Source organism: Psammomys obesus, unplaced genomic scaffold (genome assembly GCF_907164565.1).
Source record: "Psammomys obesus unplaced genomic scaffold, mPsaObe1.curated_primary_1811, whole genome shotgun sequence".
NCBI lineage: Eukaryota > Metazoa > Chordata > Mammalia > Rodentia > Muridae > Psammomys > Psammomys obesus.
The window spans coordinates 1072264-1099605 of NW_026596326.1; the positions used below are offsets into that span (position 1 = coordinate 1072264).

Here is a 27342-nt window from a genome sequence, read left to right on the forward strand (position 1 = left end):
TGTATGTATGTATGTATGTATGTATGTATGTATGTATGTATGTATGTGTATGTGTGTGTGTGTGTGTGCCTAGACAGTTGTAAGCAGCCCTGTGGGTGCTGGAAATAGAACCTGGGCCCTCTGGGAAAGCAGTCAGTGCTCTTAACTGCTGAGCCACCTCTCTAGCCCTGAGAAGAAGGAATTCTGAGGTGCAGCAAAGCCACATTTTTAAAGGACTGGATTTCAATAAACTATCTTGGGACTGGGGATGCAGCCCAGTTGTCAAATGTCAGCATGCACAGGCAGCGGGTCACCTTAAAAACAGAGCGGGGGTGGGGAGAGACCCACCTCTGGAGAAAAGAAAGTATGCGTTATTCCCAGCCAGAGTAAGACTATGTCACTAACACATCTCATCCACTTCCTTCTTGTGGGACCAGCTTATGTTGAGAAGTCTCCGCCACAGATGATTGATTCTAGAATTTCTGGAGACAAGCAGGTGGACTGGTCATCTAAGTGTATGACTACAGGCTAAAGCGATGAACCACAAAATGAGTCATATGCCAACGTAACAGGCTGAGATGGGTGGTAGAGACACTGGTATGAGCTATGCATCCATAGATGGGCCTGTGTCCCACAGGGAGGGTCAGACCTGGCCTTCATTCCCTGCACCTCAAACTCAGTTATAGCTCACATAAAATAATTACTCTACACTGTAAGAATATTCACAAATATGGCTATAAACCAGTGGCCTCAGATAGTAGTTTTCTTCTGGTTTGGGCAAGGTGTTTGAATGTGAAATGCCCTTCCTAGCCTCACGTTTGGACACGTGGTCCTCAGAGGATGGTGGTGTTTGGGTAGGCTGTAGAGACTTTAGTAGTTGGGGCTTGGCTGGACAAAGCTGGCTGCCAGAGGACAGGCATGGAGGGTAATGGCCCAACCGACCAGGGTAAATGCCTTCCTAGTTTGTGGAGACTGAGGAGTCCCCAGCAACAGGCTCCCACTACTGCCAACACCACCAGGTACAACACTGTACCCTCGTAAACCAGGAGCAGAAATAATTCCTTTCTCCGCTAAGCTGCTCTGTCATGCATTCCATCACAGTGGCTAGAATAGCGAGAAATGTGACTGATATGCTCACTCTGTGAAAGGTCAGACAATGTTAATTGAAAAATTAGTCAGGTAATTATTTTGGCCCTTTAAATTAAGATGTCAACAGCAAAGCCACAGAGGCAAACAGTCCACATATATACACAAATTATATATATATATCTGTATGTATTAACAGCACCATTATTTCTACAGCTCCAACAAATCCCTTCCTTTTTGTTCCACATGAGGTACCTAATGCCTACCTGGAGAGTTTTCTGCAATGATAACTTTCTTCTCAACACAACAATGCCCTTTAACATGGAAATAAGTTAGTAAAGGCTTAAACAAAGATGTGAGGTCAAACTATCAATGGAAGCCACATGCTGGAAACAGCGGATTACTGAGTAACCTGTGGCACAAAGCCACCCCCATTTCTGGACCACCTGCCCATGTTGTGACAGTTATAAATCACAATCTTCTCCAGCAACTCCAGAGCTCTCTGTTACAGCTGCTCACATCACACAGATGGACTAGCACAGTATGAGGCTAGCTTCCTTGAACTTGGAGACTAATTAGACTAGGCTTAGGAATTATTAATATAATTTTATCTCAAGATTTAAACTCATTCTAAAATTAAAATAAACACTCTTCTTAGGCAAGGAAAAAGCCATCTAAGAAGAACCTAGATATTACTCCCAAGTTCCACTTGGGCTGCAGGAGAACAAGACAAAGATCCCCTCTTATCCCCAAACCCCTGGCATACACAAGACAACTTGAGAAAACATGTAATTGGAATAGCATTTTAAGTAAAAGGACCATAAAGTGGGGCTCAGAAAAACCATTTTACAAGTTGGAAAGTGCAAGCATTCCTCAAGCAACCACAGAAGCCACACGGCCACACGTGGATGAGCTGCCTCTGCTATGCCACTGTCACGGCCGGCACAGCGCTCTCGCCACGCCGCTTCTATGGTCTTGGCAGTACACTGAGCTGGGGCTATCCAGGCTTTTCTAGGTCTGTCTTTTCCCCAGGACATGAGCTTCTTGAGAAACGAGCTGGACAGGTAACTCAGTGGTAGAGTGCTTGCCTGGCACAAGGCCCTGGGTTCATTCCAGAGGGGCTGGGAAGAGTACAGGAGAAAGGAGAACAGTACTGAGAGACTGCCATGAAGGAAGGCTTCACTGAGGCAAAACCTGTCCTCAACTTTGTTTACACTATGGACAAGGACACCTGTGAATACGGGTGAGAACTTTAAGGTGGCAAATCATACGAGAGGTAGCTAAGCCGGATGCAGTAGTGCACTCCTGAAATCCCAGCACTCCGGGAGGCAGAGGCAGGTGGATCTCTGTGAGTCTGAGTCCAGCCTGGTCTACAAAGTCCAGGACAGCCAAGGCTACACAGAGAACCCCTGTCTTGAAAAACAACAACAACAACAAAAGTAATAGCTAATGATGTACACACACCTGAATCCTAACCCAGCAATCACAAGCCTAGAAAGGCATGGGGTATGTGTCAGGTTATGTGTGTGCAGCACTCAAAAATATCTGTACAAGAATAGAACATATCAAACCAACAAGATATAAACAATTCAAAACATAATATACAAAGAAACCATTATACAGAAAACAGGGGCTGTGTGTGCTGGCTTGGAAAGATATCTAAGATACACAAAGGAAATAAAACAAGTTGAATTAGAGTTCACATAATAAATGCCAATCTTTGTACTGAGTACATACATACAACATGTACACAGGTGAGCGCACATGTAACACACACACACTCACACACACACGCACACACAAACTCTAGACTCCACACCAGCAAGAATATAGAAATAAATGAGACATGAGAAATGTTCCTTCTTCCCATCAGAACTTTCTGTACTGTTTTTAACCACATAATTTACATTAAAAACTAATCAAAATTTAAAATGAAAATGAAAAGCTACAAAATGGCCTTGTGGCACCTGCAGGAAGGGTGGTTTGAGACAGCTGAGACTGGAGTGGGGAGACGCCTCCGGCTTTGAGAGACACACAAATTCTCTCTAGTAACTTGTGAGGGACGCACTGCCAGCCTACAACTGGGGGCCCGAACCCCCGTGCAGCCGGGCACTGAACCGAGGTGTGTCTGGCCACAGCACCCTCCTTCCTCCTGGCACACCATGCCACATCTCTAATTAATGTGGGACGTAAAGAGGCAGTCAAGGGCTGGGCAGCACCACGCACACTTTCTTTGAAGAAGCCTGAGTGATTCACGCCCAATTAACCCCTTAGTCACACTGAAGTTTCTGAGTGCCCACGACATTTACACTATTTAAATGGACCCGATGTTGTGGCTAAAGTAGATTCTTAGTCACCCTGTTTCAAAACATGCTCTTACATTTGTCTTATAAATCTCTTCACTGGCCTGTGCTAATTCTCATGAAAGAACAAAAACTAGCTTAAGGCGATTTAAGTGCCCCCATTCTGGAGACTGAGCTGAAGGACTACCGCTGAGCTCTACCACTGAGCGGCATCCCTATCACCAACTTCCTGACCTGATGCTACATTGTAGTTGGGCAAACATACAACCATGTGACATTTGAGAAGCTCAGAGCAGCCCTGCAGGGCCTCCCTTCTCAGCTTCTGTTCTTGCCTTACAGTATTGCTCTACAGGACACGGTCTTCACCTTGCCACCTTAGGACTCGAAGATTTCTTCCTGCCAGCCCTATTTTCAGGTACTAGGCCCCTTAGCTGAGAGCTATCTGCCCGCATGAGAACTGGCCACGGATACTCAGAGCAGCTTTGTCACAGATCAAAACTAGAAACAGTACAAATATTCACGGCTACACAGCTCATCTACAGAATACTAGCCAGCACTGAAAAGAGCCACACTATGCATTACATAGTTGGTCTCCATAGTCATGGATTCTGAGCTTTTTAAATGCAACCAGCCATAGGTAGAAAATATTTAGTAAGATCAACTGTACTAAGGCACAGTAGTAGAAGCAAGAAATTCTATGTGCAATTGCATAGAAGTATAACTACAGAACACATGAAGGTACTGCACAGTTCACAGCTAGAAGGTATTCAAAAGTTTTCATGACACAAAATGATATTCAATGATCCAGATGGGATTTGACCTAATTTAAACACTGCATGTATCAAAACATCACAGAGCATCCTAGTAACAGGCATAATTTTTATGCTTTCATTGATCAATTAAAATCACCATAAATTAAAAATGACTATAACCTAGAACCTCTGCTCAGATGTAGCCCGTGGTAGCTCAGTAACCAAGTGGGTTTCTCTAGTAAGGGGAAAAGGGACTATTTCTGACATGAACTCATTGGCAGGCTCTTTGACCTTCCCACCCCCCAAGGGAGGAGCAGCCCTGCTAGGCCACAGAGGAGGACTTTGCAGCCAATCCTGAAGATACCTGATAAAACAGGGTCAGATGAAAGGGGAGGAGGTTCTCCCCTATCAGTGGACTTGGAAAAGGGCAGGGAGGAGATGAGGGAGGGAGGGTAGGATTGGGAGGGAATAAGGGAGCAGGATACAGCTGGGATACAGAATTAATAAAATGTAACTAATAATAAAAAAAATACATTATTAAAAAAGGTGACTTTTTGGGAAATTCTATCTGTATTGAACACGTATAGTACATTTTTCTTGTCATTTACCCCAAATCATGGAATACAATAACTTCGTAGTATCTGCTTTATATTCTAAGTACTTGAGAGATGGTGGGAGGCAGATGGAAGAATGTGTACTAAGCTGCACTGTTTTATAGGACTTGAACACCCATGAACTCAGGCATCCATCTGGGAGTTCTACCCCTGAGGACGCTGGGAGACAGCTGTACTTACAGAAGTAAGTGACCCTTGAAAGGTCACCTCATAACATAAGCCCATAAAGGTTTTCCAAGTGACAAAACTGCAGATATACAGAGCAGATATACTCAGATATACTCAGCTGCCAGAGGTTACGCTTGGTGGGGGCTTGCAAGTTAGGCAGCTAGAAAGGGGCAGTACTGGAGAGCTTGGGGATGCTAAGAAGGTTCTGTATCCTCTGGTGGCAGTGGTGGTTTCAGGAAACTTACATGATAAAATGCCACTGAACTGCACACACACACACTGCAATGCCAACTTCCTGTTATGATACTGCACTAGAGTTAAATAAATACACAGTCAATGGAGAAAACTGGGTGAAAGGTAGGTGGGATCTTGCAGTTTCTTGTAGCAGTTGCTTCTGCAATTGTTTCACGGTAAGGAATTTTTAAAAGGGAGATCTGGTGAACAAACACATATGGCAACCCTACCCTTCTCCTGTGCTCTTGACAGAGTCTTTGAAAGCTTGATTCGAGCCCTCAGCACAAGGGCAGACCGCAAGCCCTGTGGCCTGCTCTTGGACACCAGACACACCAGGTGGCTCACACCTGCAGCCTCTGCTCAGCAGCTCCATCTGCCTGGCCTGACTTCCCTGTCCCTCCCGCTCTTCTGGCCAGCATTCACCCTCCTTCAAAACCTAGGTCAAGGACCTCTTTCTAATGCAAGGTTCCCTGCTGGCCCTTTCCCTGGAAACAGCACCACGTGCTCCTTTCATTTGTGTGGGAAGCCCATCAGCTCTACTCTGAGCCCTTCAGTGGTAGAGGCCGTATCTGGCTGGTTTTTGAAGGCTGGTCCATTATACAGCCCGTAGCTTAAAAGTCAAGCTAAGTAAAAGGATAAATGTGGGAAGGCAGTGTGGAACCGGTTAAAGTCAAGTTTCAAGTCAACCTCCTTGTGGACCGGTCACTTATCCAGGACCAAGCAACTACCCTCATCTGTAAAACAGGGATGAGGATAGCACCTCAGGACACCCCTAGATGAGAATTCAGCTCACCTGAGGAGGCACTGTGACCTGAGTTCACCCTCAATCAGAGTGCCATCCAGACTCACCTATACTTCTCGGGAAACTGAAACACTACACTACACTGCAGAGACGTCATCAGTAAAATCCAACCATGGAGGCACTCCAGAGCCACCAGCTGCTTATGAACTACAAGGAAAACAGAAGAGAAGCAGGGAAAGCAACAAACCGAAGAAATTTAGCTGAGTGTGGTGGCTTTTGACTGTAATTCTAGCACATGGGAAGCTGAGACAGGAGGATTGCCATGGATTTGAGGCCAGCCTGGGCTACAATGTGATATCATGTCTAAAAGAAGAAACAAACAAAAACAAAAGAACAAAAAACCCCAAACCAATAAACACCCCAAAAATAAAAACCAACAGAGAAAGAAAATGACATCAACCAATAATCACAACATAAACCTGCCTCCACTTTGAAATGATTACAGAAACTATAAAATACTTAAGACACCTAGACTGGTTACTTGATGCTATGAAAGAATTATTGCTTTTAAAAGTTTAAGAGATGAGCATGGTGGTACACGCCTTTATTCCCAGCACTAGTGAGGCAGAGGCAGGTAGAGCTCCATGAATTTGAGGCCAACCTGGACTACAGAGCTAATAATTCCAGTACCAGGGCTACACAGAGAAACCCTGTCTTGAAACCAAACCAAACCAAAAAAAGTTTAATTGAGCCACTGGTTAGAGAAACAGGCTAAAAAGTTCATGGACAGAATGATGTGAGATTTGGGATCTGTTTGAAAATCCCCATCATAAACAATTAACAGACTGCTGTTGAAATCAATTCACACAGAGGCCAAGTACAAACCATTAAGAATTTTTTTTCTTAATAAAATTACCACCTTCCTAGCCAGGTGTGAAAGCTAACTTCATATGGACAGAAACAGCAGCCCTGCTGATAAATCAAGTTTCTTTACAAATCAGATTTTTGTTTTATCTTCTACATAATACTTTTTAAAAATTGGTTCACTCATTAGTAATTACTTTGTTTGGCATTTTTCTTTATTCAGAAGGCTAAAACTTTTTTTCATTTGAAACTGACAAATTCAAGTATACCCTTGACCATTTATTTAAGGGATGGAACAAAGCCATTTTCAGCTGTTAACAAGTTATTATAAGGTCCCTGCAAATTAAAACCTCAGGAAAACCAAAGTTCTCCAGAGATTATGCCCCAAAAAAGACAATTATTTTTAACCATGCAGGACTCTTCTGAAGGGGCGGGGGGACACATTTATAGATTGGCTATTGTTCTTCCAGAACAAACTGAAAGCCAAACACAAATAGAACTGAGAACGGTAGATTGAGGGGCAATCTGGGTTCAGGTTCTCACCAGCTGCTGAAGCACTCTGAGCCTCCATTTCTTCCTCTGTGAAACCCAGTTTCACAGCTGCCATTCACAGGGGGCTAGTCACACTCAAATGAGTACCTGTCCGGTATCTGGGTGAACAGGGCCTAGCTCCTCTGGCCTCGGGCTACTGTTCCTGCTCTTCACTGCTTCTCCCTCCCACACAGCCAGCTCAGGAGGTTTAGCAATGCTGCAGGAGGTCCGCATTTGGCTTGGCACCAAACAGCTAGTTTTAATTAGCTATTGCCAACAATGAAAAATCAGAGTCTAGGTACAAAGTTGGATTCTTGGCTTTTACAAAAATTGCTGAGTGAAGTTCTGGGGTCTCTACCATTCTACAATCTCACCCTGCTTTGGAGGGCGGATTCCTGGCTCCACACTGGGCAAAGTTCCTTGTTGATTTAGCCCTTTCGCTTTCTGTGTCTGCCTCTGCTTAGGGCTCACCAACACCCTCAACCCTGTGTCTCCCATTTCTAGGGCACAGACCCTTCACAACTGGTGTTATATCCTGACCTGGAACTGTGTGTGTGCCAGCCTGCTCTATGGGGCTCCTGGGCTCTCTGGGAGAAGGTACCCTGTTGCTATCTCTTTTGTGTCCCTAGAGTCCAGCAGAAAGCATGACCTAGATAATGCAGAATTCAGTAGATAACTCCTAATTGTGTGAAAGGAAGCTCAAGCAAAACTCTTACCAAAATATAAAATTTTTAATCATAAATTGTTCTGACAGCTACTAGAGATTTTTAAAAACATTAAAATATTTCGCAAAATGAGAATACGAGTCTGTTTGCTTACAAGTTTCACATGTTAAAAGTCACCAACATAAACGGACAAAGCAGAGATAACAGGCAGGCAGGGATGGTCTTACTGCTCATTCACCAAGCAGACACTACTGAAGACAGTGAATATATACCAGACAACTACCTGTATTCACAATGCTATAGAAAACGAATAGGGCAAGAAATCTGATAGTATCAAACCAGAGTAGGTGTTAGAAAGAAAATCAAAGAAACTGATGCACTAGAATGACTAAGCGAGGGAAAAGGGTGGTCAAGGCAGGCCTCACCAATAACAAGACACTGAACCACAGGAGGGAGCAGTATGAGAGAGACAACGGGATAAAAATCTTGCAGACAGCTCCGAATGTGGAAAATTGGAAGTGCAAAGATCCTGAGGTAAATAAATGGTTTTGGCATGTCCAAGGCAAGTAAGCTGAGTGGGATAGAGAGGGCTGAGCTCTGCCTCAGTTAAAGAGGCGAAGGAGTAGCAAAGGAGGTGGGCAGGGCCCACTCTGGCTCTGCTGGGCACTGAAGATGAATGACAAGGCACTGGGGGAAGCGAGAAGTGGGGGAGGGCTCTAAGCGATTGAGGGAGATTTCCTAAGACACTCACACCAGCAAGGGAGCATTCCCCCACCCTGATGCCCTCAAATGTGCGCTCTGGGCTTCAGCCCTAGCGCTGAGACAGCCACACTACCCAATAACAACCCCGACCAAACCCTACACATTCTACCACTGCTCCGAGGGGAAAACGGCCGGCCGGTGAGGGTCAGAGTCCCCGCCAAGGTCGCGGGGACCAGAGCCCAGACTACTGGGCATCCAGCTGGGTGCAGCTGCGCGCCTCACAGCTGGAGAGAAGGCGTCCACAGACCCCCGCGGGCAGGTCTGCTGGGGCTCGGCCAGGCGGCGGGCCTGCAGCCCGAGGCTGCAGACAGCAAGCGGGAGAGAGCGACTGAGGAACCGTGGAGAGCCAGGCAGGACCGAGCAGCCCACGCCCCACGCCCCGCAACCCAGGCCCCGCGCGGCCCGAGCAGCCCCGCCAGGCCTAGCCGCCCGCCGGGCTCACCTCGGCTCCGCGCCGCCGCGCCGGAGGCAGAGGGAGGGCGCACTGGCGGCGATGCGTTCTGGCGGTTCTCAGCTCCGCGGCCCGGACCTGGCCGCCCCGCCCCACTCTGCTCCGCCCCGTCGCCGCCGCAGTGGGTGTGAGGGGCGCGGGGCGCTGCGACCCTTCCGGTCCGGTTCCCTTCTGCTCTGCTGCCGCCGCCGCCGCCGCCGCCGCCGCGGCGCTCAGTCTGATGGATCCTCGGGTTAGCCAATCAGGACAAGGATAGCCGAGCAGGCGGGGCCAATCGCGACAGCGGGGCGGGCCGAGGCTGAGAAGTACGGGCGTGGCTGGAGACTTGGTGTGGGCGGGGCCAGTGGCTCTCTCTGGATACTCTAGGGCAGAGTGGCGCCCCCTAGGCTGCGTCCGAGCCTGGCCGTCTGCTTGCTCCATGCTCGCCTGCCAGTGTGCCCTGAGGGCTAGGGATCCAGGCCAAGCTAGGACAGTCTCCCGAGCCCGCCCCCCACCCCCAGGGCCAGGGGACTCGCATGCGCCGGAGAGGGTGGACCCAGGGGAACGGGAGCAGGGGAGGGAAAAGGCGTGGCTTTGCTACAGTGTAAGAGTGGTAGTCAGGCCTCAGTGGCAGCAGGTGCAAGCGGAGAGGCCGCCTGGATAAGGACTGGAGACGACGGGGTTAGACAGGAGTCTGGGACAGGGTCAAGGCCTTGGAGCCCAGCAACCTTGATTATAACCGCCCCAGAGAAGGAGAGGGGAGAAACGCGGGGCCTTGGGGTCTGTTGCTCACTAAAGTGTGTGCGCTGCGCATGACACACTGTATAGGCTCTTAACAGGGTTGGGGCCAGATGTCCAGGGAGTGAGGGTTGGAGAGGTGGCGACTATGACCCTGGGGAGTCAGTGATGGAGTTATGGCCTAGAGAGCACTCTTGAAAGAGGCGAGTTTCTGCTTCAGTGTAGAGGAGCAAGGAGGGCGTTCGATGCTGAAGGACTTCTAGACAGTCCTGGATGGATAGTCTTTGACACTGTTGCTTTTATTGCCTCTCCTGAAGCCCTTGGGCTCTCAGATAGGTTCCAGCAGGCCTGAGGGCGTAAAAGATGTTTGGAAAGCACAGAATTTAGTGTGCCGACTACTCTGGGTTTTGATAGAAAGCCTGCAAGTGAGACGCGGAGGTTGGACTCACTCGGGAGAAGCTCAGAAGCTCTAGACAGGATAGGCTGAGGGCTGGCCTTGAAGGGATTGGAAAAATGGAGACAGTGGTTGACAAGTAGTGGCTAGAGTGGTAGGGCTGGTGGTGGTAGTCACAGGAGGCCAAGGAGTAGCCAGGAATAAGAACCCTGCTCCTAGGAAGGTCAAGAGACTAGGAGGCCCCCGAATCTCGGCAGAACTTGAAGAGAGCTGTAACCCTGTGACTCAGGTTTCAAGTACTGGGCCAGGGTGGTGGAGGCACTGGCCTCCGAAGAGCAGTGGGATAGAGAAAGGGACCCAGTCAATCACGGTGTCCCTGATGACCGAAAAGCACCTTGGGGAGGAAAGGGTCTATTTCTGCTTTCGACTCTCAGGTCGCTCTGCATCAGAGTAAGGAACTCAAGGGAGGAACCAAAGCGAAGGCTTCCTGGCTTGCTCAGCTTGCTTTCTTACACACCCCAGAGCCACCTGGTTAGGCATGGCACCGCCCCCAGTGGGCTGGGTCCTCCCGCATCAGTCAGTAATGAAGAAAATGCCCCCACAGACTCTGCTGACCATTTTCTCAGTTAAGATAAAACCCAACCAACCAGCGGAGTCCTCCTTTGGCCACCCCCACCTTGGCCACCAGGGGGAGTATGGTTTAGTCCTGCTTAAAAATCCTCCCAGCTCCTGAGTGCGCAGCCTTCAGAAAGGTTCGTTTTGTGGGCTTCTGTCCACACCTGTCCTCCTCACCTCAGCTCTCCCCGTCACCTGCTTTAGGATCACCACAGAAAACAGAGCCAGCGATTGGCATTATTAAAAACCAGTTCAGCCTGGCTGTCACAGTTGCAGTTTCCCTGAAGAACAGTAACCAGTGCTCCCCCTCAGATTAGACTGGACCTCCAATTCCCAGGCACCCAAGGCAGGCTTCTTAGCACCAACCCAGTGCAAAGTTTACTAGCCACGAAGCATCACGCATGCGTTAGCCCACTGCGTTTTCCATCCGGATTCTGTTCATTCTACAGACAGCGCTCTTCCTTCCGCTTTTACGAAATAATGGTAGACGTACACACGGAAGCAGAGCTGAGGTGACAGGACAGGGTGGGATGGAATGATGATGCCGGTCCGCACTTTGAATGAGTACACCGAATCCTGGCGGAGGCCTACAAGCGCAAAGATCCGGCCACAAGCGTGACCCGAATCCCATGTACGGACACGGGCACCCGGTTACCCTGGTCACACAGGTAGAAAAGTGGGAGGTGGGGAGGCTCTTGGCAGAAGGAAATCCTTCCTGAGTCTGGGAAGCCAAAGGAAAGTGCTGCTGACTCTGTGACTTTGACACACGTTTGGGCCAGGTCTCAGATAGGCGAGGGTCATGTGCGCTGTGTCCAGGGAACCACAGCCACCTACCCCGGCAGGAGAGGAAGTTGGAGATTGGAGTTAGACAGTCCTGGGGATGGGCTGGCTTTGCTGAGCACGGGCTGATGGGCACACAGGCTGCCTTCTGCTCCCTGCTGTGCCTTCTTTAGCTAAACGGGTTTGGGTAGGTGGTTGCTTTTTTTTGACGTAGTTGCATCTTCTAAAAATTGAGAGAATTTCCAAAACAAAAGCAAAAGGGGCCAAACTCTATTGTTGGCTTCTCTTTATCAAGGGCAGTGGTCATGGGGAACTGGATGGAAGATTCCTCTTCAAGTGAGGCCCCAATTTTTCTCCACCCTTGATCTTCCCGTGACCCACACCTAGCAGCATTTCACCCTTACCTGCCAGCCTTTGCAGATAAAGGGCAGCTGCTGAAGGTGTCAATCAAGGATTTAAGTGAGAGGATTCAACGTGTGTTTTAGAAAGATCACTAGGGCTTGTAACGGGTGAAGAATGGTGGACTCAAGGCCACGAGGCCAGTTGAGAACTTGGGCAGAGGCCATTTTGAGAGACGGAAGCCAGGGTTGGGTGCCATGGTAGCAGGTGCCAAGAGAAAGGAGCTGATTTTAAAACCGCTTCAAAACTTAAGGGGAATATAAATCAATCTCCAATGAGCTATCACTACATAGCTACCAGGAGTAGCGCACTAAAATCTAATAGCAAGTGTTGGGGGGGGGGGGACATGAAGCAATTGGAACACTCATGCCCTGCTGGTGGGAAGGCAAAATGATAAAATACTTTGCAAAATGGTAGAGTAATTTTGAATAAAGCTGAAAATACAGTGGACAGGCCATCCCAACCATCCCGATCCTCCTTTCTGTGGCTTCTAGTCTCTCTTCTGCCCTGACTCCTGGTTCTACCTACCCCTTGATGCTCTGGCAGACAGAGGCTATCCACTTGCCTGTCCCACACTGACCTCTTTGTCAGGAAGGAGAGGGCACAGAAAGCCTGAGTCCTGGGCTGGAATGCTGGGATAACAAGGATTTGTCCAGAGGCCTGCTTCCCATGCAAGCTCTGAACTGAGAGTTTTCTGGCCTGCATTCCAATCTGACTCTGCTTATCAGCAATACTCCCCTGGGCAAGGGATTAGCTCCCCCAAGCCTAATTCTGTGGGAAGTAGTAAAGACAGTGATTATGGCCTGTTGGGGATGCTGTGATAGGATAGAGTCCCTGAGAGTGGTTCTCACTCAGGCTCCCTCTGCCTCCCTCTCCTCCCTTCCTGCTGCTCTCAAATACTTCTCTTCTCCCAGCTGAGGAATCTACCTGAAGATCGTTTCAACTGTTTTGTAGAGGAAAACAGCTGTGCACAAGCCAATGGGGACAAGTATGGTCTATCTGTAGGTGTGGTGTGTGTATGTGTATTTGTGTGTGTGTGGTGTGTATGTGTGTATACGTGTGTCTGTTTGTGATGTGTGTCTGTGTCTGGTGTGTGTGTGTGTGTATGTGAGAGAGAGAGAGAGAGAGAGAGAGAGAGAGAGAGAGAGATTATATGTAGTACCAGAGGCAGGCTACTTTATAAAGAGATGTGAGACCAGGGACTTAACTCAGCCATAGAGCTCTCGCCCACTGTGGTGGTGAATTTTTTGTCATGAACTTCATTAGAGTGAGAAGTGACTGAGAAATCAATAAAATACACATCCAGATGTCTTTGGGACTGCTGCCAAAGACTGACTAAGAGAGGAACCCCACCCTGAGGCTAAGTGGTACTCCATAGGTTGGGGCTTAGATGTAATAAAAGAGGCAAAGCAGAGTCAGCCCCAAGTAGGGATCTCCCCTCTCTGCTTCCTAGCTGCTGCGAGGTGAACTGCCTTGTTCCTCCGTGTTCTCCCTGCCAGGATGGAATGAGTCTCTGAAACCATGTGCAAAGGAAACTCTCCCCTCAGTTGTTCCTTTTACTTACTGTACCACAATGATGAGAATAAAAGGCACAGAGCAAGCGAGAGGCCCTGGTTCAACCCCTGGCACCCTGAGAAATAAACCTAACCTAGAAACCCTGACAACAGTTAAGAAGAAATGTTTAAGGGCGTGGGGTGCATGATAATTCAAAGGAAGACCAGAGTTCAGTCCCCTAGACCCCCCATTTTAAAAGCTGAGCATGCTGGCTTCTATTTATAATCTTAGACCTAGAGAGACAGAGACAGGTGGATTCCTGGGGCTCAGTGGCCAGACAGCCTACCCTAATTGTGATCCTGGGGTCCCAGCAAAAGATCTTGTCTCAAAAATGTACAGTGGATGGTGCCTGAGGAGGAATGGTCCCCAAGGTTGCCCTCTGGTTGGTGGCCACATGCATACATACATGCACACAGAGAGATTTGTTTTGAAGTGTGGTTGGAAGTCCAGCCTTATCTGGCTATGGGTTTCTTGCTGGCAAAGTCTCCAGTCCATCCAGGGCACCCTATCATTTGAGACAGAGACTGTATGCTTGCATTACGTATCTGGTCTTCTCCTCATAAAACCACCAGACGCCTATCCTAATCTTAATGACCTTATCCAATCCTAATCATTTCCCTAGGGCCTTAACCTCTAAACACCATAACTGAAATAACTTTCCACCTCTTCATACCTCACAGTAGCCCCGGAGACCACTCCCACTGAAGCAGAACCACAGCAGGACACGTGCTGGGGAGTGTGTGTACACTGTGCACTGTGGTGAAAGCGGGGTGGGGGGGGAGTGGGAGGAAGCCTCGGGGACCAGGGATGGAGAAGCCAGGGATGGGGAAGGGGTCCACTCAGGGAACTGTTCTCGTAGTATCTACACACACGTCAGTCAGCTGGGTTAGACCCGGGCTTACAGGACGCCATCACAAGTGAGTGGACTGAACTGGCTGGAAAATGTGGTCGTGGAGGGATAGATTCTCTGATATCTGGAAGGTGTAGAGGTGACATGGAGGCCCAGCTGAGGGGCTTGTGTCGAATGGAGGCAGACACTCAGGACTGTAGAGCCGGAGACTGAACGTTGTGGTCCTCAGGCCTTTCTCTAGACATTTGCCACAGTGCCAGTAGCTGGGCCCTGGCTCCCAAGCCTAAAGACCAGAGAGCTTTTCTGAAAGTCAAGCTCCAAAAGGACATTGACATTATGCATCCCACAATGCCTAGGGTTTCCTAGCAGGGACTGTCCATGTCAACAGATGGGTGAGGAGAACTGATCATCTGCCTTAACTGGACAAGGCAGTCTAAGGCCATACAGAAGAGAAGATTGATACAGTCAAACAGAAAACTGAATCTTACCACAGAGAGAGAGAGAGAGACTAACCAGAGGATAAATTCCAAAAGAAGTAAAAATATTATTGTTGGCTTCAGAGTGACTGAAAATTTATTACACCCTGAGACAAAAGCCAGCCATTCAGAAGCTGTTCTGAATACTCATTAATGACCTTGGTCTCAGGTGAGGTGGCCTAGAGGTAATCACATCCCTGCAGTAGAAAACATACCCGGAGCAAAGCTTTTGCTTCTAAGACTCGTCTCTGTTTTCTCTGACAGAGGAACCAGGAGTCACTAGAGATATGGTAGATCCAGGCTGGTCAGGAAATGTACGAGTTGGATCTGGAGTGGAGTGCAGTATGAATCAGGAAGTACTTACAAAATACACAGACAGACCCAGAATGATGGGGGGGGGGGGGGGCGGAAACACAGAGGCCAACACAAACAGCTCCCAGCAGCCTCCGCTAGGATCTTAGCAAATAGCACCTGACAACAGCACCTTGGCAGAGGCTAAATCTGGCACTGACTGCCTCAGGTAGGTTAATATCAGACCAAGTTTCACACCAATAGTTAACACGACAATGTCGGTAGTTTGTGTCCTTGAAATGAGGTGATGAGAACATTGCTCTTCCTCCCAGGTCCATAAACCCATTCTAAACCAAGGAAAACATCGACAAACTGGTGGGCATTCTACAAAATCCCTACCTGTGGTCCTTAACACTTAAGACATTAAGTTCCTACTGGATAGGTTGGTTGTAGATAGAGTAGTAGCAATAGTTAGGGAGAGAAGAACGAACACATTTCCTAACGGGTTGAACTGAAAGACGAGATTGACGACAGGAAAGAATGCTTAGACCCATCCCATTAAACAGCTTCAAGCGCTGAAGCAGGCATTCTATTTTATGGACAGGGGAAAGGAAACAGAAACGTGCAACAAAATAATTCGAGATTTCTTAGAACCCTCAGGCTGGACAGATGTCTTAGTGATTAACAGCTCTGGATGTTCTTCCAAAGGACCTGGGTTTGATTCCCAGTAACTCACACACATAACCTTCTGTAACTCCAGTCACAGGGGATCTGGCACCCGCTTCTGGCTATCACAGGGACCAGGCACACATATACATGTGGGAATATACCTAAAATAATTTTAAAAAAAGTTCTCCAAATTTCTTGACTGAGGTTAACATCAAATGAAGAAACCCAAGGCACTACACTGCAGTATTTGAGGACACAAGAAACAAAAAGAGAATTTTTAAAAAAGGAATAAAAGTCACCAACAAAGACATATCAGGCTGATTTTGGACTTGATAGCAACACAAGAAGCAAGAGAATGGAAAATTCTATTTTTTTTCTGACTTAAACGTCTATATTAGGCAAACCTTCGTTGAAGTGTAATTAATAGTTTTCTGATCTAATAAGTTCTCAAAAATTACCTCCTGCCATGGTCTATTGGATTTGTGTTTCTCCCCCAATATGTTTATATCCCTACCTCCCAGTGATGGTAATGAAAATGGATCTAGGCTATGAAGGTGACTCAGTGGCTCCAGCAAGCATGACGAGCCGGAGTTTGCATCCCTATAGCACCCATATAAAAGCCAGGATGGTGGCCTGCCTGCAATCCCAGCACTTAGGAAGGAGACTGAGCATCCTCAGGACATGCTGGCTAACCAGACTAGCCAAAGTAGCAAACTCTGGGCTCAGAAAGAAAATCCGCCTCAATAGATAAAGCGGAGAGCAATCCACAAAGACACCCAGGGCCAACGTCTGCACACACACATACATGTGCTCCCACACACGTACAAACATGCATATACACGCGTGCACACAGACACTAAAGTCAGGCCTTTACAGAGTGACTGGGTCATGAAGGTACAGCCCTCATGAATGGAATCAGCACGATTTAAAAGAAGCCCTGGGAGCTCACTTGCCTCTTGCACAGTGAGATGGTACAAAGAGACATTCCGGTGGGGACCAAGAAGCAGGCTTTCCCACATACTAAGACAGCAAGTGCCTTGATCTTGCATTCTCAGCCCCTGGAGCAATGAAAAATACCTCTTAACAAGGAGTAAACACAACACACGGATGAACCACTGGGGCACACATTCAACTCCTATCCAAACTGTACCACTAATGATGGACTGTTCCCACCAAACACTGCTCAGACCCTCAGATATAAGAAAATGAGGTTAACCGAATCCAAACAAACAGGAGGGAAAAAAAAAGTTGCACTGTCTTTATTGATGTAAAACTGCATAGTACATTGATTGCGCACGCTTTTAAATAGAGCAGGGCAGGCCCCAAGAAACCACCCTCTTGTATGGGGCATTTCAGGCTGGTTTTACTGTGAGTAGGAGCAGGGGCCAAAGTGCTGCCAGGACTTTAGAAAAAAGAAGAACCATAATCTGATTAAGCAGAAGTCAGAGAGCTGAGGGATTTGAGCCATCTGAGAATACTGAAAGGAGCAGAGACTTTAACGGGGCTGAGGGGAGGCATAGGAAGAGGGTAGGGGGACTCACTGATGTCAGGGGACAGGGGCAGCTTGTGAAGGGAGGAAAAGGAGAGAGGAAACAAAGGGCTCATGCCTTGTACCCAAAACTGAGATGAACGACAGTCGCCAGGGATAGCACACCGGGTAGCCCAGGCGCATGGTCAGGGCGTTGCCATGGCTACAGAATGCCACATACTAGAAAAATAACTTAAAAGCTATACAGTCACCATTATAAATATTTTGTCTTTTAAAACTAGCTAGTGTCGGTTAAAAAAAAAAAAAAAAGGTTCACAGTTACTCTGCAGAGAGCGGTATCTCTATTGCACAGTAGCGGAAAGTCTGCTCTGATCCCCGTGTGTGTAAACAATTCCTTCTCCTAAGGGACTTCAGGACACAGAGAAACAGCATTTGCTGTAAGCAAAGCACTTAGGTGCAAGGCACGTCAAAGCTGTCAAGCTCTGCTGGGAGCACAGGAGACCCGCGGAAGGCCCACTTCCTTTCCCACGTGGCATCTCTGCAGTTGGTTCGGGTCTTGAATCAGACTGCAGGTGGCGATGGTCTTGTCACGGAAGCCCTGTTCTCATTCCACAGTGACAGACTTGGCTAGGTTTCTGGGGAAGTCAACCTAAAAAGACAGACAGGAGAGCACAGGATGAAGCTCACTTGATAAGAGTCCCTGCTTAGCAGGCACGAAGACGTGGGTTTCATTCGCAGTACCTCACGAAGCAGGCATGGAGGTACACAGACTTGGAAGGCAGGAAGATCAGAAGCTCAAGGTCAGCCTCTATTATATAGTGTCCCAGGGGTGTCAGCAACATGCTGTTCCTTGCCAGTCACCTCCAGTCATAATCTAAACACGTAATCTATCTGAAAGTGGATTTTTCTTTCTTTTTTCTTTAACTGCAAAAAGCTCCCTTTAACTGTTTACTTCACTCAATAAATATTTATCATGAATTGACACGTACCCTGTTGCGTTATTTATATACTTTAAAACAGGCAGTTTTGTGGGTGCTGTTAAAAAGAAAAGGTCACTTTTCAGTTAGGTATGATGGTGCTCTCTTGTAATCCTAGCACTTGGAGGCTGAGGCAGACAGACTTGAGTACAGGCAGCCAAGATCTGTATAATGAATGCAAGGCTAGCCTGGGCTACATAGCAAGAGGCTATCAAAAGGAACATGCAGGGGTTAGGGAGATAGCCTCATGGGCAACAGTTCCTACCGTTCTTCCGGAGGGCCCAAGTTCCAGCCCTACCATCTATATCACAACTGCCCATAACTCCAACTCCAGGAGATCTGAGGCACTCTTCTAGCCTCCGCAAGAAAACTTGGAAGGCAGGAGGATCAGAAGGTCAAGGCCAGACTCTATCACATAGCAATTTGTTCAGTATCTCACAGGTGCCAGTACCACGCTGTTTCTGCACTAATGTACCCAAAACCACAAACACACACCAGTTAAAAACAAAGCTTCCACAGGCAGTGGTGGCTCACATCCTTAATCCCAGCACTCAGGAGGCACAGTCAGGAGGATCTCTGTGTTCGAGGCCAGGCTGGTCTACAGAGTGAGTTTCAGGATAGCTACGGCTACACAGAGAAATCGTGTCTCAAAAAACAGAAACAAAACAAAAAAGAACAAAGCTCCAGCAAAAAGAAAATAAAAAGAGCAAACAAACAAACAAAAAATCCACTTTTTTTTTTTTTTTTTTTTTTTTTTTTTTTTTTTTTTTAAGGATGGGGTGTAACTTAGAGATAGTTGTTTGCAAAGCAAATATAAGACCTTGGTTTGACCACCAGCGCTGGAAAAACTAATTAATGGAAAAAAAAATTCACGTTTTTGGAAGGATGCACATGAATTTCACAAGACTTGTTACTCTGAGTAAAAGCTGAGGAAAAATATGATTGGGGACGGGTAATAAGGTGGTCTTCTACTTGGCTTGCAAAAAGATGTTTTGTTTATATGTTAAGAAAAGATGAAACAAACGCAACAAAAAGTTATCAAGCATCAACGTGAATGATATACATTTAGATGTCTGAGACATTATTCTCTGCACTCTTATAATTTTGTAAGCTTCTCAAAATAAAATTATGACACAGCATCTATCTTTTGCACAGTTAATTGTGTTCTTACGCATTTGCTAAAGAGATCATAAACCGACTCTTTTCTGGGGTGTAAGTTGGATGTCAGAAGTCTCAAAATGTCAAATCATTTTCTCCACAGTGGTAACTCTTAAATGTGGGACAAAGACGTGCCTCCAAACACGTCCACTGTGGTATTATTCATAAAATGAAAAACTGGAAACAGCAGACCAGTTAGGCGGTTGTTCAGAAAACCATGTTAAAATGTTTGCAAATGTCATCAGAGAGGTGTCTCAGTAGCTAAGAGGGTCTGAAAGGGTCATTAAAAAAAATTAAAAAAAAAACTGTATTGATAAAAAAGAAACTTTAGCTTTTGGTTTCTCATCTTTGCTGTGTTCATGTAAATCTTAGGCTTACGTCATAGCCTCGGAGGACAGCCAGGTGGAAGGACAGAAGTTGGAGTGGGATCACGCTCAGGATGCCCTGGAGACAGTCCACCGTGTGGGGCAGTTCAATGGTTTTATATGCGAACTTGGAACTCTCCGTGTCATCCTTGGAACACAGGATGATTGGACGACCCTAAAGCAGAGAGAGACGCTCGTGAAATACCGTGTCTCTGAAAGAAGCAAACCCTCTCCTACACTCAGCATAGTTTCTGGAAGTTTCTCAAGTCAGCATTACCGTAGGGATGATATCGATCCTTTGACTTTGCCAGAATTACCAGTGAGGTCCTGAGCATGCCACATGTAAAGGGCAGTGTGTGGTGATTCTTCCCCTTTCCTGGTCAGGTGACTGCGCCTTGCATCATCATTCAGCATCCACTGGTTGACTGGCTTCACCAGTGCCTTGTCCTGACCTACTCTTAACTCTGACGGTCTTCATGACGCAGTGATAAGAATAAAATCATGAACAAAGATGAACTGAGGACATGTGGATATTAGATGTGGAATTGTGGATATGAATATGTGGATAAATGTCACAGGGACAATAAAACACGAGTGAGAGATGTTGATAAGTTTTATGATGTTAACACTGACTGTCAGTTTGACCAGGTCTAGAATCACCTGGGAGACAGGTGTTCAAGAACACCTCTGAGGGATTATCCAGAGTATGTCAATTGCGGTGGGATAACACATTCTGAAAGTGGGTGGTGCCACTCCCTTGGCTTTGGTCCTGGATGCCATAAAAAAGAGAAAGTAAACCGGGGCCAGAAAATGCGTTTTCACTAGCTGCTTCCTTTCTCAAACTCCTGCTACTGATGGACTATAGCCTTGAGCCATGAGCCAAACAAGTCCTTTAATTGCTTTTATCAAGGTATATCAAGGTATTTTAATCACAGCAACCAAGAAGTAACTAAGCAGGGACTGTCTCTGACATGAACTGATTGGCCTGCTCTTTGATCACCTTCCCCTGACGGGGGGGAGCAGCCTTACCAGAACACAGAGGAAGACAATGCAGCCAGTACTGATGAGACCTTATAGACTATGATCAGAAGGGAAGGGAGGAGGATGTCCCCTATTAGTGGACTTGGGGAGGGGCATGTGTGGAGTAGGGGGAAGGAGGGATGAGATTGGGAGGGGAAGAGGGAGGGAGCTACAGGGGGATACAAATTGATTAAGTTCTAATTAATAAAAATTAAAATTAAAAAGAGAAGTAACTAAGAAGTTTGGGAGGGCAAAGCCAAGCAAGCCAGGTCTATAGCAAGTTCAAGCCAGCCTTGACTACACAGAAAGAGCCATGCAGCTTTTTGCACGGGACTATGAAACAATTTGCCTTAAAAACCCCTACCTTCCCCTCAAAGCAATAGGAAGAGCCAGTGTGAAGGTTCAGAGGAGAGAATGAGCTTGGCATGAGTGGGAATCAGGACAGGGAGAACACCTGGAACACAGTGGGATGTGAAAAAGGGCCACATGATGCAGAATAGGGGAGGTTACCGTAGTTTGACAGGAAGCTGTGAGAGGGTTTTCAGAAGACAATGACTCAGTTACGGCTTTAGACTAGCTCGCGAACCATTGCTCTGAGATACGTGTGGCCATGGCTGGCTGGCTTGCTTTAAGCATCTTACTGGATATCGTCTACCTGTGACTTCATGAATCTACGTGGTTTCTGCCCTCCCATCTCCACAAGGCCAGAGAATAATATATCTGGCGGGTTAGTTCCTGGGAGGAAGCCGATCTACCTTTGGACTTTCAGCAATTAGAAATGCCACTGTTCACACTGGATCCCTTAGACTATATGTGAGTTTATTGCTAATAAGATAACTCACTTCCAGAATGGGGACTGCCTATGCTGGAATGATAAACTGTGATTAGAAAGTTGACCTGTGAGTCACGAAGAACAGAAGTGGGGCTGGAGAGCAAGTTCTACCACATGGTCAATGAGTTACCCAGCCACGTTGGCTTAATGGAACCTTTCCTGCTTAAAGGAAAGTCTTGAAGGAGCTCAAGGGAGCTCCTTGGTGACACACATCAATGTACTTGGATGGGACTCAGTGCAAGGACATAGAGGCCCCCTATCTGGGACCCTCAGACTGTGGCTCTTTTCCCTGGGGCAGGCCCCAATTTGAATCCATTACAACAATACTTTAATAGTAAACATTGCACTTTCCTAGGTTCTGCGAGAGAATTACTGAACTTGAGGGGTTTGGGGAACCTCCAAATTTGCAGCCAGTCTGAGGCTTGGGTGCCCCTTAGTTCCTAATGTGGGGGTTCGGATGGGAGGGCGGTCTCATGAAGAACTGTGTACTCACCCTGGGAAATCTGATTGAAAAGTCAGCATCAGAATTACATTATAGCAACCGTGGGAGGAAACTCCACCCCTAGGATGCTACCTTGGAAGCACCCCCTCTGTCTCCAGCCCTAGGATCCAGGGCAGCTCAGTGAGGGTCTGCTCACTGGCCCTCGCTGAAGATCTGAAGGATATGACCTCAGGCTCGCTGGTTCCCTATCAGATTTGCACGGCATTCCAAAGGTCCCAAAGGGCCAGTGAGATGACGGATATGTCTCTACCCACAAGCCTGAAGATCTGTGCTCCAGCCCCAGAATCCACAGAACAGAAGGAGAATAAGTAGCTCCTCCTTTGTCTGCCACGCACCAGCCATGGCATGTACGTGTGGAAGATGAATGTAGAAGAAAGGGGACAGGACACCCACAGGCAGTAGTGGGGGCAGTGGGTGAGGGGGGCAGGAGCAGAACAGGAGAGCGGAGACCTCAGTCCCTAGGAGATCCCTCACCTGGCGGGCAGTGACCTGCTGCAGGGCGTTCTGGCATTTGGCAAAGCAAGGATCCTTCATGATGACCATGATGACCGGCATCTGTTTGTCAACGAGCGCCAGGGGCCCGTGCTTCAGCTCTCCAGCCAGGATACCTTCTGAGTGCATGTAGGTTATCTCTTTAATTTTCTGGGAAGACAGACGTTAAGATCAGTGTCACAATGGGAAGGCAGACGGGCGCATAAATGGGTCAACAGTGACAGAGCATGGGCTGCTGTCCAGAGTGAACAAAGCCCAGATCACAACCTTGCAGACCCCAGGCCGACAGTGACACCTCCCTTCAGTTCCATGCACAGCCATCCACTCAGTCCAGTTTGCCTTCGCCCCCACCTCCACCCCCTCAGCAAGCCACGTGGCCTCCCCAGTTACCACAGATAATGGTGGCATTGTATTCTGCTTAGATATGCTCTTATTCAATTAGCTGGTTAACCATTCTCCCACTTTTAGATCCTTAATCACATCCAAACAGTTGCTTAGATTGACCTATTCAGTAAATTCCCACGCCCTGGGCTGTTGTTTGAATTGTTTTCCCCTTTGTTCGGGTAGATCCATTTCCACTCATTTACCATCAAGTAGTCTTCATCACTGCGCTGATGAGAACGTTACAGAAAACGTTCCTCCAAGAGTCTAAAGCTAGTTATTTGGGTCAGGCAAGCCCTGTGAGGAATGAGGCTCCTCCTTGGAGACCACAGACAGCTGGCGAGCTGGCCTCCAAGTGACCACACAGGGGCCGTTGACTTGTGCCAGCAGCAGCCCTAAACACTCCTTTCTTTCCTCAAAGACCAATGTGGAGACAAGTTGAATGTGCATCTTTCATCAGCAATGCTTTGCCGCCACAGCTGACCCCCACAGCCAGAGAGCAGAACTAGCAAGAGTCTGAAAGTTCACCCTCTCAGTCTTTGCCCCTGGATGCCCGGCTCCCTGTTCCCTAGGCAAAAGTCACAATGAGTTCACAATGCAGAGATTTGGCTGGCGCTGTAAGACGCACCAGTGGTTAATCCTTATAGTCAGCTTGCTGGGATTTAAAACTCCGTAAAAACAAACTCCTAGGCATGTGTGGAAGTCTTTAGGTAGGGTTAAAAGAGGAACCCCCATCCTAAGTATGGGTGACATTGTTCTACGGGCTGGGGTCCTGGCCAGGATAAAAAGCAGGAAGTGAGCTGAACACCAGCATCCATCTCTCTCTGGTCCCTGATTGTGGGCAATATGACTGCCTACCTCATGCCTTCTCTCCCATGACAGGCTGTCCCTCAAATAGGAGACAGAACAAACCCCTCCTTCTTCAAGTAGCTTTTGTGAGGTGATTTGTCTCAGCAGGAAAGTAACTGAGTCATGTTCGGTCTCTGCCCCTTTTATTTTTTAGCGTATAGTCCCTAAAATCTTTACAATGGTCAAAGTCAGAGGCATCTTTCCTTGCTAATGATAGCTACAGGTTAGATGTCTACTGTCTAGAACCACAGGTGTAGATGGTTGGGATTTTCAATTTTACAATAACTCATCCTTGCCATTCGGACTCCAGCTGAAGACTAAATTCATCATCAGTGGCCAACAGCGAAATCAATTAAAATTATGTAGGGAGGCCTCTCTAAAAATACAGAAAGATATCTGGAAAAGCTTCTAGATCACTGAACAAATGGTTCTGGGAGAGTGGCACGATCAACAGTGACAGGAAAACTCCACATCCCTTCCCAGACCCCTTGATCCGTATATCTATCCCTGCCTCTGGGGTTCATCAGGATCCTGGGTCATGGCCTTTATAATGAGCCAGTAACCCGGGGGAAGAATTAATCTGCCCATGTAGAGAGTTGGCGTTCAGTGGTCAGTTTACAATCACCTATAATACTCCCTGAATGTCTTTCCTGAGCCACCCATCTCCGACAGGGTATGGTAAGAAGAGGAGCCAAGACGTTGGCACTCCTGTCATGGTTCACAGTGCGGTCTCATCTGGAATACGCGACCCCCTTTGCCTTGTGTGAACTTTCTGGTGTACAAACAGTAAACCACTAGTGAGAAACGTGCAAGCCCAGACTCAACTTTGCCAGCTCTTCAGTAGCTTGACACCTCCAGCACCTTGCCTCTGCCCCAGCAGCGTTCCCTCACATTTATTGATCATTTATTGTCATGGGACCAAAGAAAGCCCAGAAATTCGGGTTCATGGCTTGTGGGAAGGCAAGCTCTGGCCACTTTGGGAGTTTGAGGGTCACACAAGGACGATCTGTAAAGATCTTGCAATTCTCAACTACCAAAATTCTTTCCCTATGGGTTGCAGGTGGTGGTGGGCCTGAATTTGGTTCAGTTCTCCTACACAATCTGTGTGTGCATGCGTGCGTGTGTGTGTGTGCACCTTGGTGTCATTCTCTTTGGTTTTCGAGACACAGTCTTCACTGGGACCTGGTACGCTCCCCCTGACAACCCCCTCTCCGCCATTTAAACTAGACTGACTGGCCAGTGAGCCCCAGTGATCCTCCTGTCTCTACCTCCCCAGTGCTGGGATTACAGGCACACACCAGCCTTTTTTACATGTACACTGTCATAGGCCGGGCATGTCAAGGAGCTTCACCCACTAATGCCTGCTTCCCTTCTCCCCAGTAGACTGAGAAAAACTCCCTGAGGACAGACACCCTCTTCGCTCATTTTTGTGACAGCAGTGTAAGAGCCAACACTCAACACAGGCTCAGAAAGGAGCCCAGTGGGCTTGTAAAGCTTTCCTCCCAACACTCCATGTCCTGCTCTCCTTCCCTCTGGCTTCTTTCTCTATCTCCCAAGCCTGCCTTCATTCTGCCCCAGGAGGCTGTGTAGTGAGTCACGGGAGATGGAATCTGGGCACAGAGGAACTCACCAAGGCTCCTTCCAGGCATGTGGCATAGTTATATCCTCGTCCCATCACCAGGAGTGATCTCTGTGTGTAGAGCTCCAGGGCCAGGTCATGGATCTTCTCATCCAGAGACAATACTTCTTTGATCAGCTCTGAGCAATGCAAAGTGACAGGGAGAGAGACAGTCTCTCTGACTTCCAAATATTCACAAGGAAAGTCATCAGCTATAACAAGGTTTAGAAACTCAGGTCTGTGATAACTTGGGAAAATGGCCAGGAACTTGTCTGCTTGGCAGTTCCTGTTTGTGTGAGTCTGTATGGTAGGCTATAAGCTCTCACTTCCAGCTCCATGTTACAGGAAGTAAACCAAGAACCAGAGAGGTGAAATCATACCCCAGGGACACACAGTACCGAAATTCCAAATGAACTGCCTCAGACCCAGCCCAGTGTAAGTCAGACCTACTGTGGTCAAACTTCCTGGTCCCGGGACTCCTTTATGCTCTTACAAATTCTTATAATCCTCAAGAGACTTTGCTCTTGTGTGAGTGATAGCTCTCAATATTTACTGGATTTGAAAATAACACTAATCATCTGGGTGTGGTGGTACATGCCTATTATCCCAGGACTCAAGAAGCAGAGACAGGTAGATCTATGAGTTCAAGGCCAGCCTGGTCTAAACAGTAAGTTCCATGACAGCCAGAGCTACATAGTGAGACCCTGTCTCAAAAAAAGCAAACAACAACAAAGAAGGAAGGAGGAAAGGAAGGAAAAAAGGAAGAAAGGAAGACTAATTAAAAACTTTTAGAGTGCTATGTCACTCATTGGAATAATAAATAATAATAATTAATAATAATAATAATAATAATAAGCTATAATGATACATTTCTGAAAAAAAAATGAGTGAGATGAAAGGTATTTGAAGGGTTCTAGCAGGTCCAAGTACAGCAAACATGGCCCTGGCAGGCCTTGCTCCACTTCTTCTTCATTCCCTGTTTTGCCACTTTCTTCCCCTGAGGCTGACCACCAAGGTCCAGCTATCAAAGTATTAAAGCCTAGCAAACAAAAGCCCCCTTTTGGCTGTCTTAATTCCCTTTCTCCCAATTTCCCATTTTCTCTTTATAAAGTGCCATTCGACCACGGGCCATGTCTGTACCTTCTCTATCCAGAGGTAGTCCTTTGTCCCTCCAGGGCAAATATTCTTTCCCTCCCTTCCTTGTTCCTTTCCCCTTCTCCCTCATTCTCTGTCTCCCGTCTTTGTCCCTTATCCCTGCCCTTTGTCCCTCTGGGGCAAATAAATCTCCTTTGTGCTAAGAACTTGGTCTTGGGATGTCTTGTGCTGATTCTGGTCCTTTCAGTATTGTTGGGCATCTTTTCAATTTTTCTGTGTTTGTTTCTGGAGACAGAGTTTCTCTGTGTAACAAGACCTGGCTGTACTGGATTCGCTTTATAGACCAGGCTAGCTTCGAACTCACAGAGATCCACCTGCCTCTACCTCCTAAGTGCTGGTGTGCCACCACATCTGGCTCTTTTTAAAAAAAAAAAAATTTTTTTATTTTACATCCCAGCACTTGAGAGACACAGGCAGGTGGATCTCTGTGAGTTCGAGGCTAGCCTGGTTTACAAAGTGAGTTCCAGGACAGCCAGGGCCTTTACATAGAGAAACCATGTCTTGAATAAAACAATAACAAAAAATAAAATAAAATAAAATAATTATTACATGCATTTATTTGTGTGTGTGTGTGTGTGTGTGTGTGTGCATGCAATGTCAAGTACACG

At 47.3% G+C, this 27342-nt stretch overlaps 2 protein-coding genes across 5 annotated transcripts in view; both read right to left on the reverse strand.

Annotated features, from left to right (window-relative positions):
• Positions 1-9346, reverse strand: part of Mapk9 (mitogen-activated protein kinase 9) — a 43739-nt gene extending 34393 nt beyond the window's left edge. For all 3 annotated transcript variants that reach the window (XM_055597125.1, XM_055597126.1, XM_055597129.1), the window contains exon 1: positions 9143-9346. The gene's annotated coding sequence lies outside the window, so the exon portion shown is untranslated. The remainder of the gene's footprint in view (positions 1-9142) is intronic.
• A 7803-nt stretch (positions 9347-17149) lies between these two features.
• Positions 17150-27342, reverse strand: part of Gfpt2 (glutamine-fructose-6-phosphate transaminase 2) — a 48460-nt gene continuing 38267 nt past the window's right edge. For both annotated transcript variants that reach the window (XM_055597217.1, XM_055597218.1), the window contains exons 16-19: positions 25592-25719; positions 22714-22881; positions 19899-20060; positions 17150-18034 (exon numbers count right to left, since the gene is read on the reverse strand). In XM_055597217.1, the coding sequence (XP_055453192.1) occupies positions 17990-18034; positions 19899-20060; positions 22714-22881; positions 25592-25719 (503 nt within the window). In that variant the 3' untranslated portion in view covers positions 17150-17989. The remainder of the gene's footprint in view (positions 18035-19898; positions 20061-22713; positions 22882-25591; positions 25720-27342) is intronic.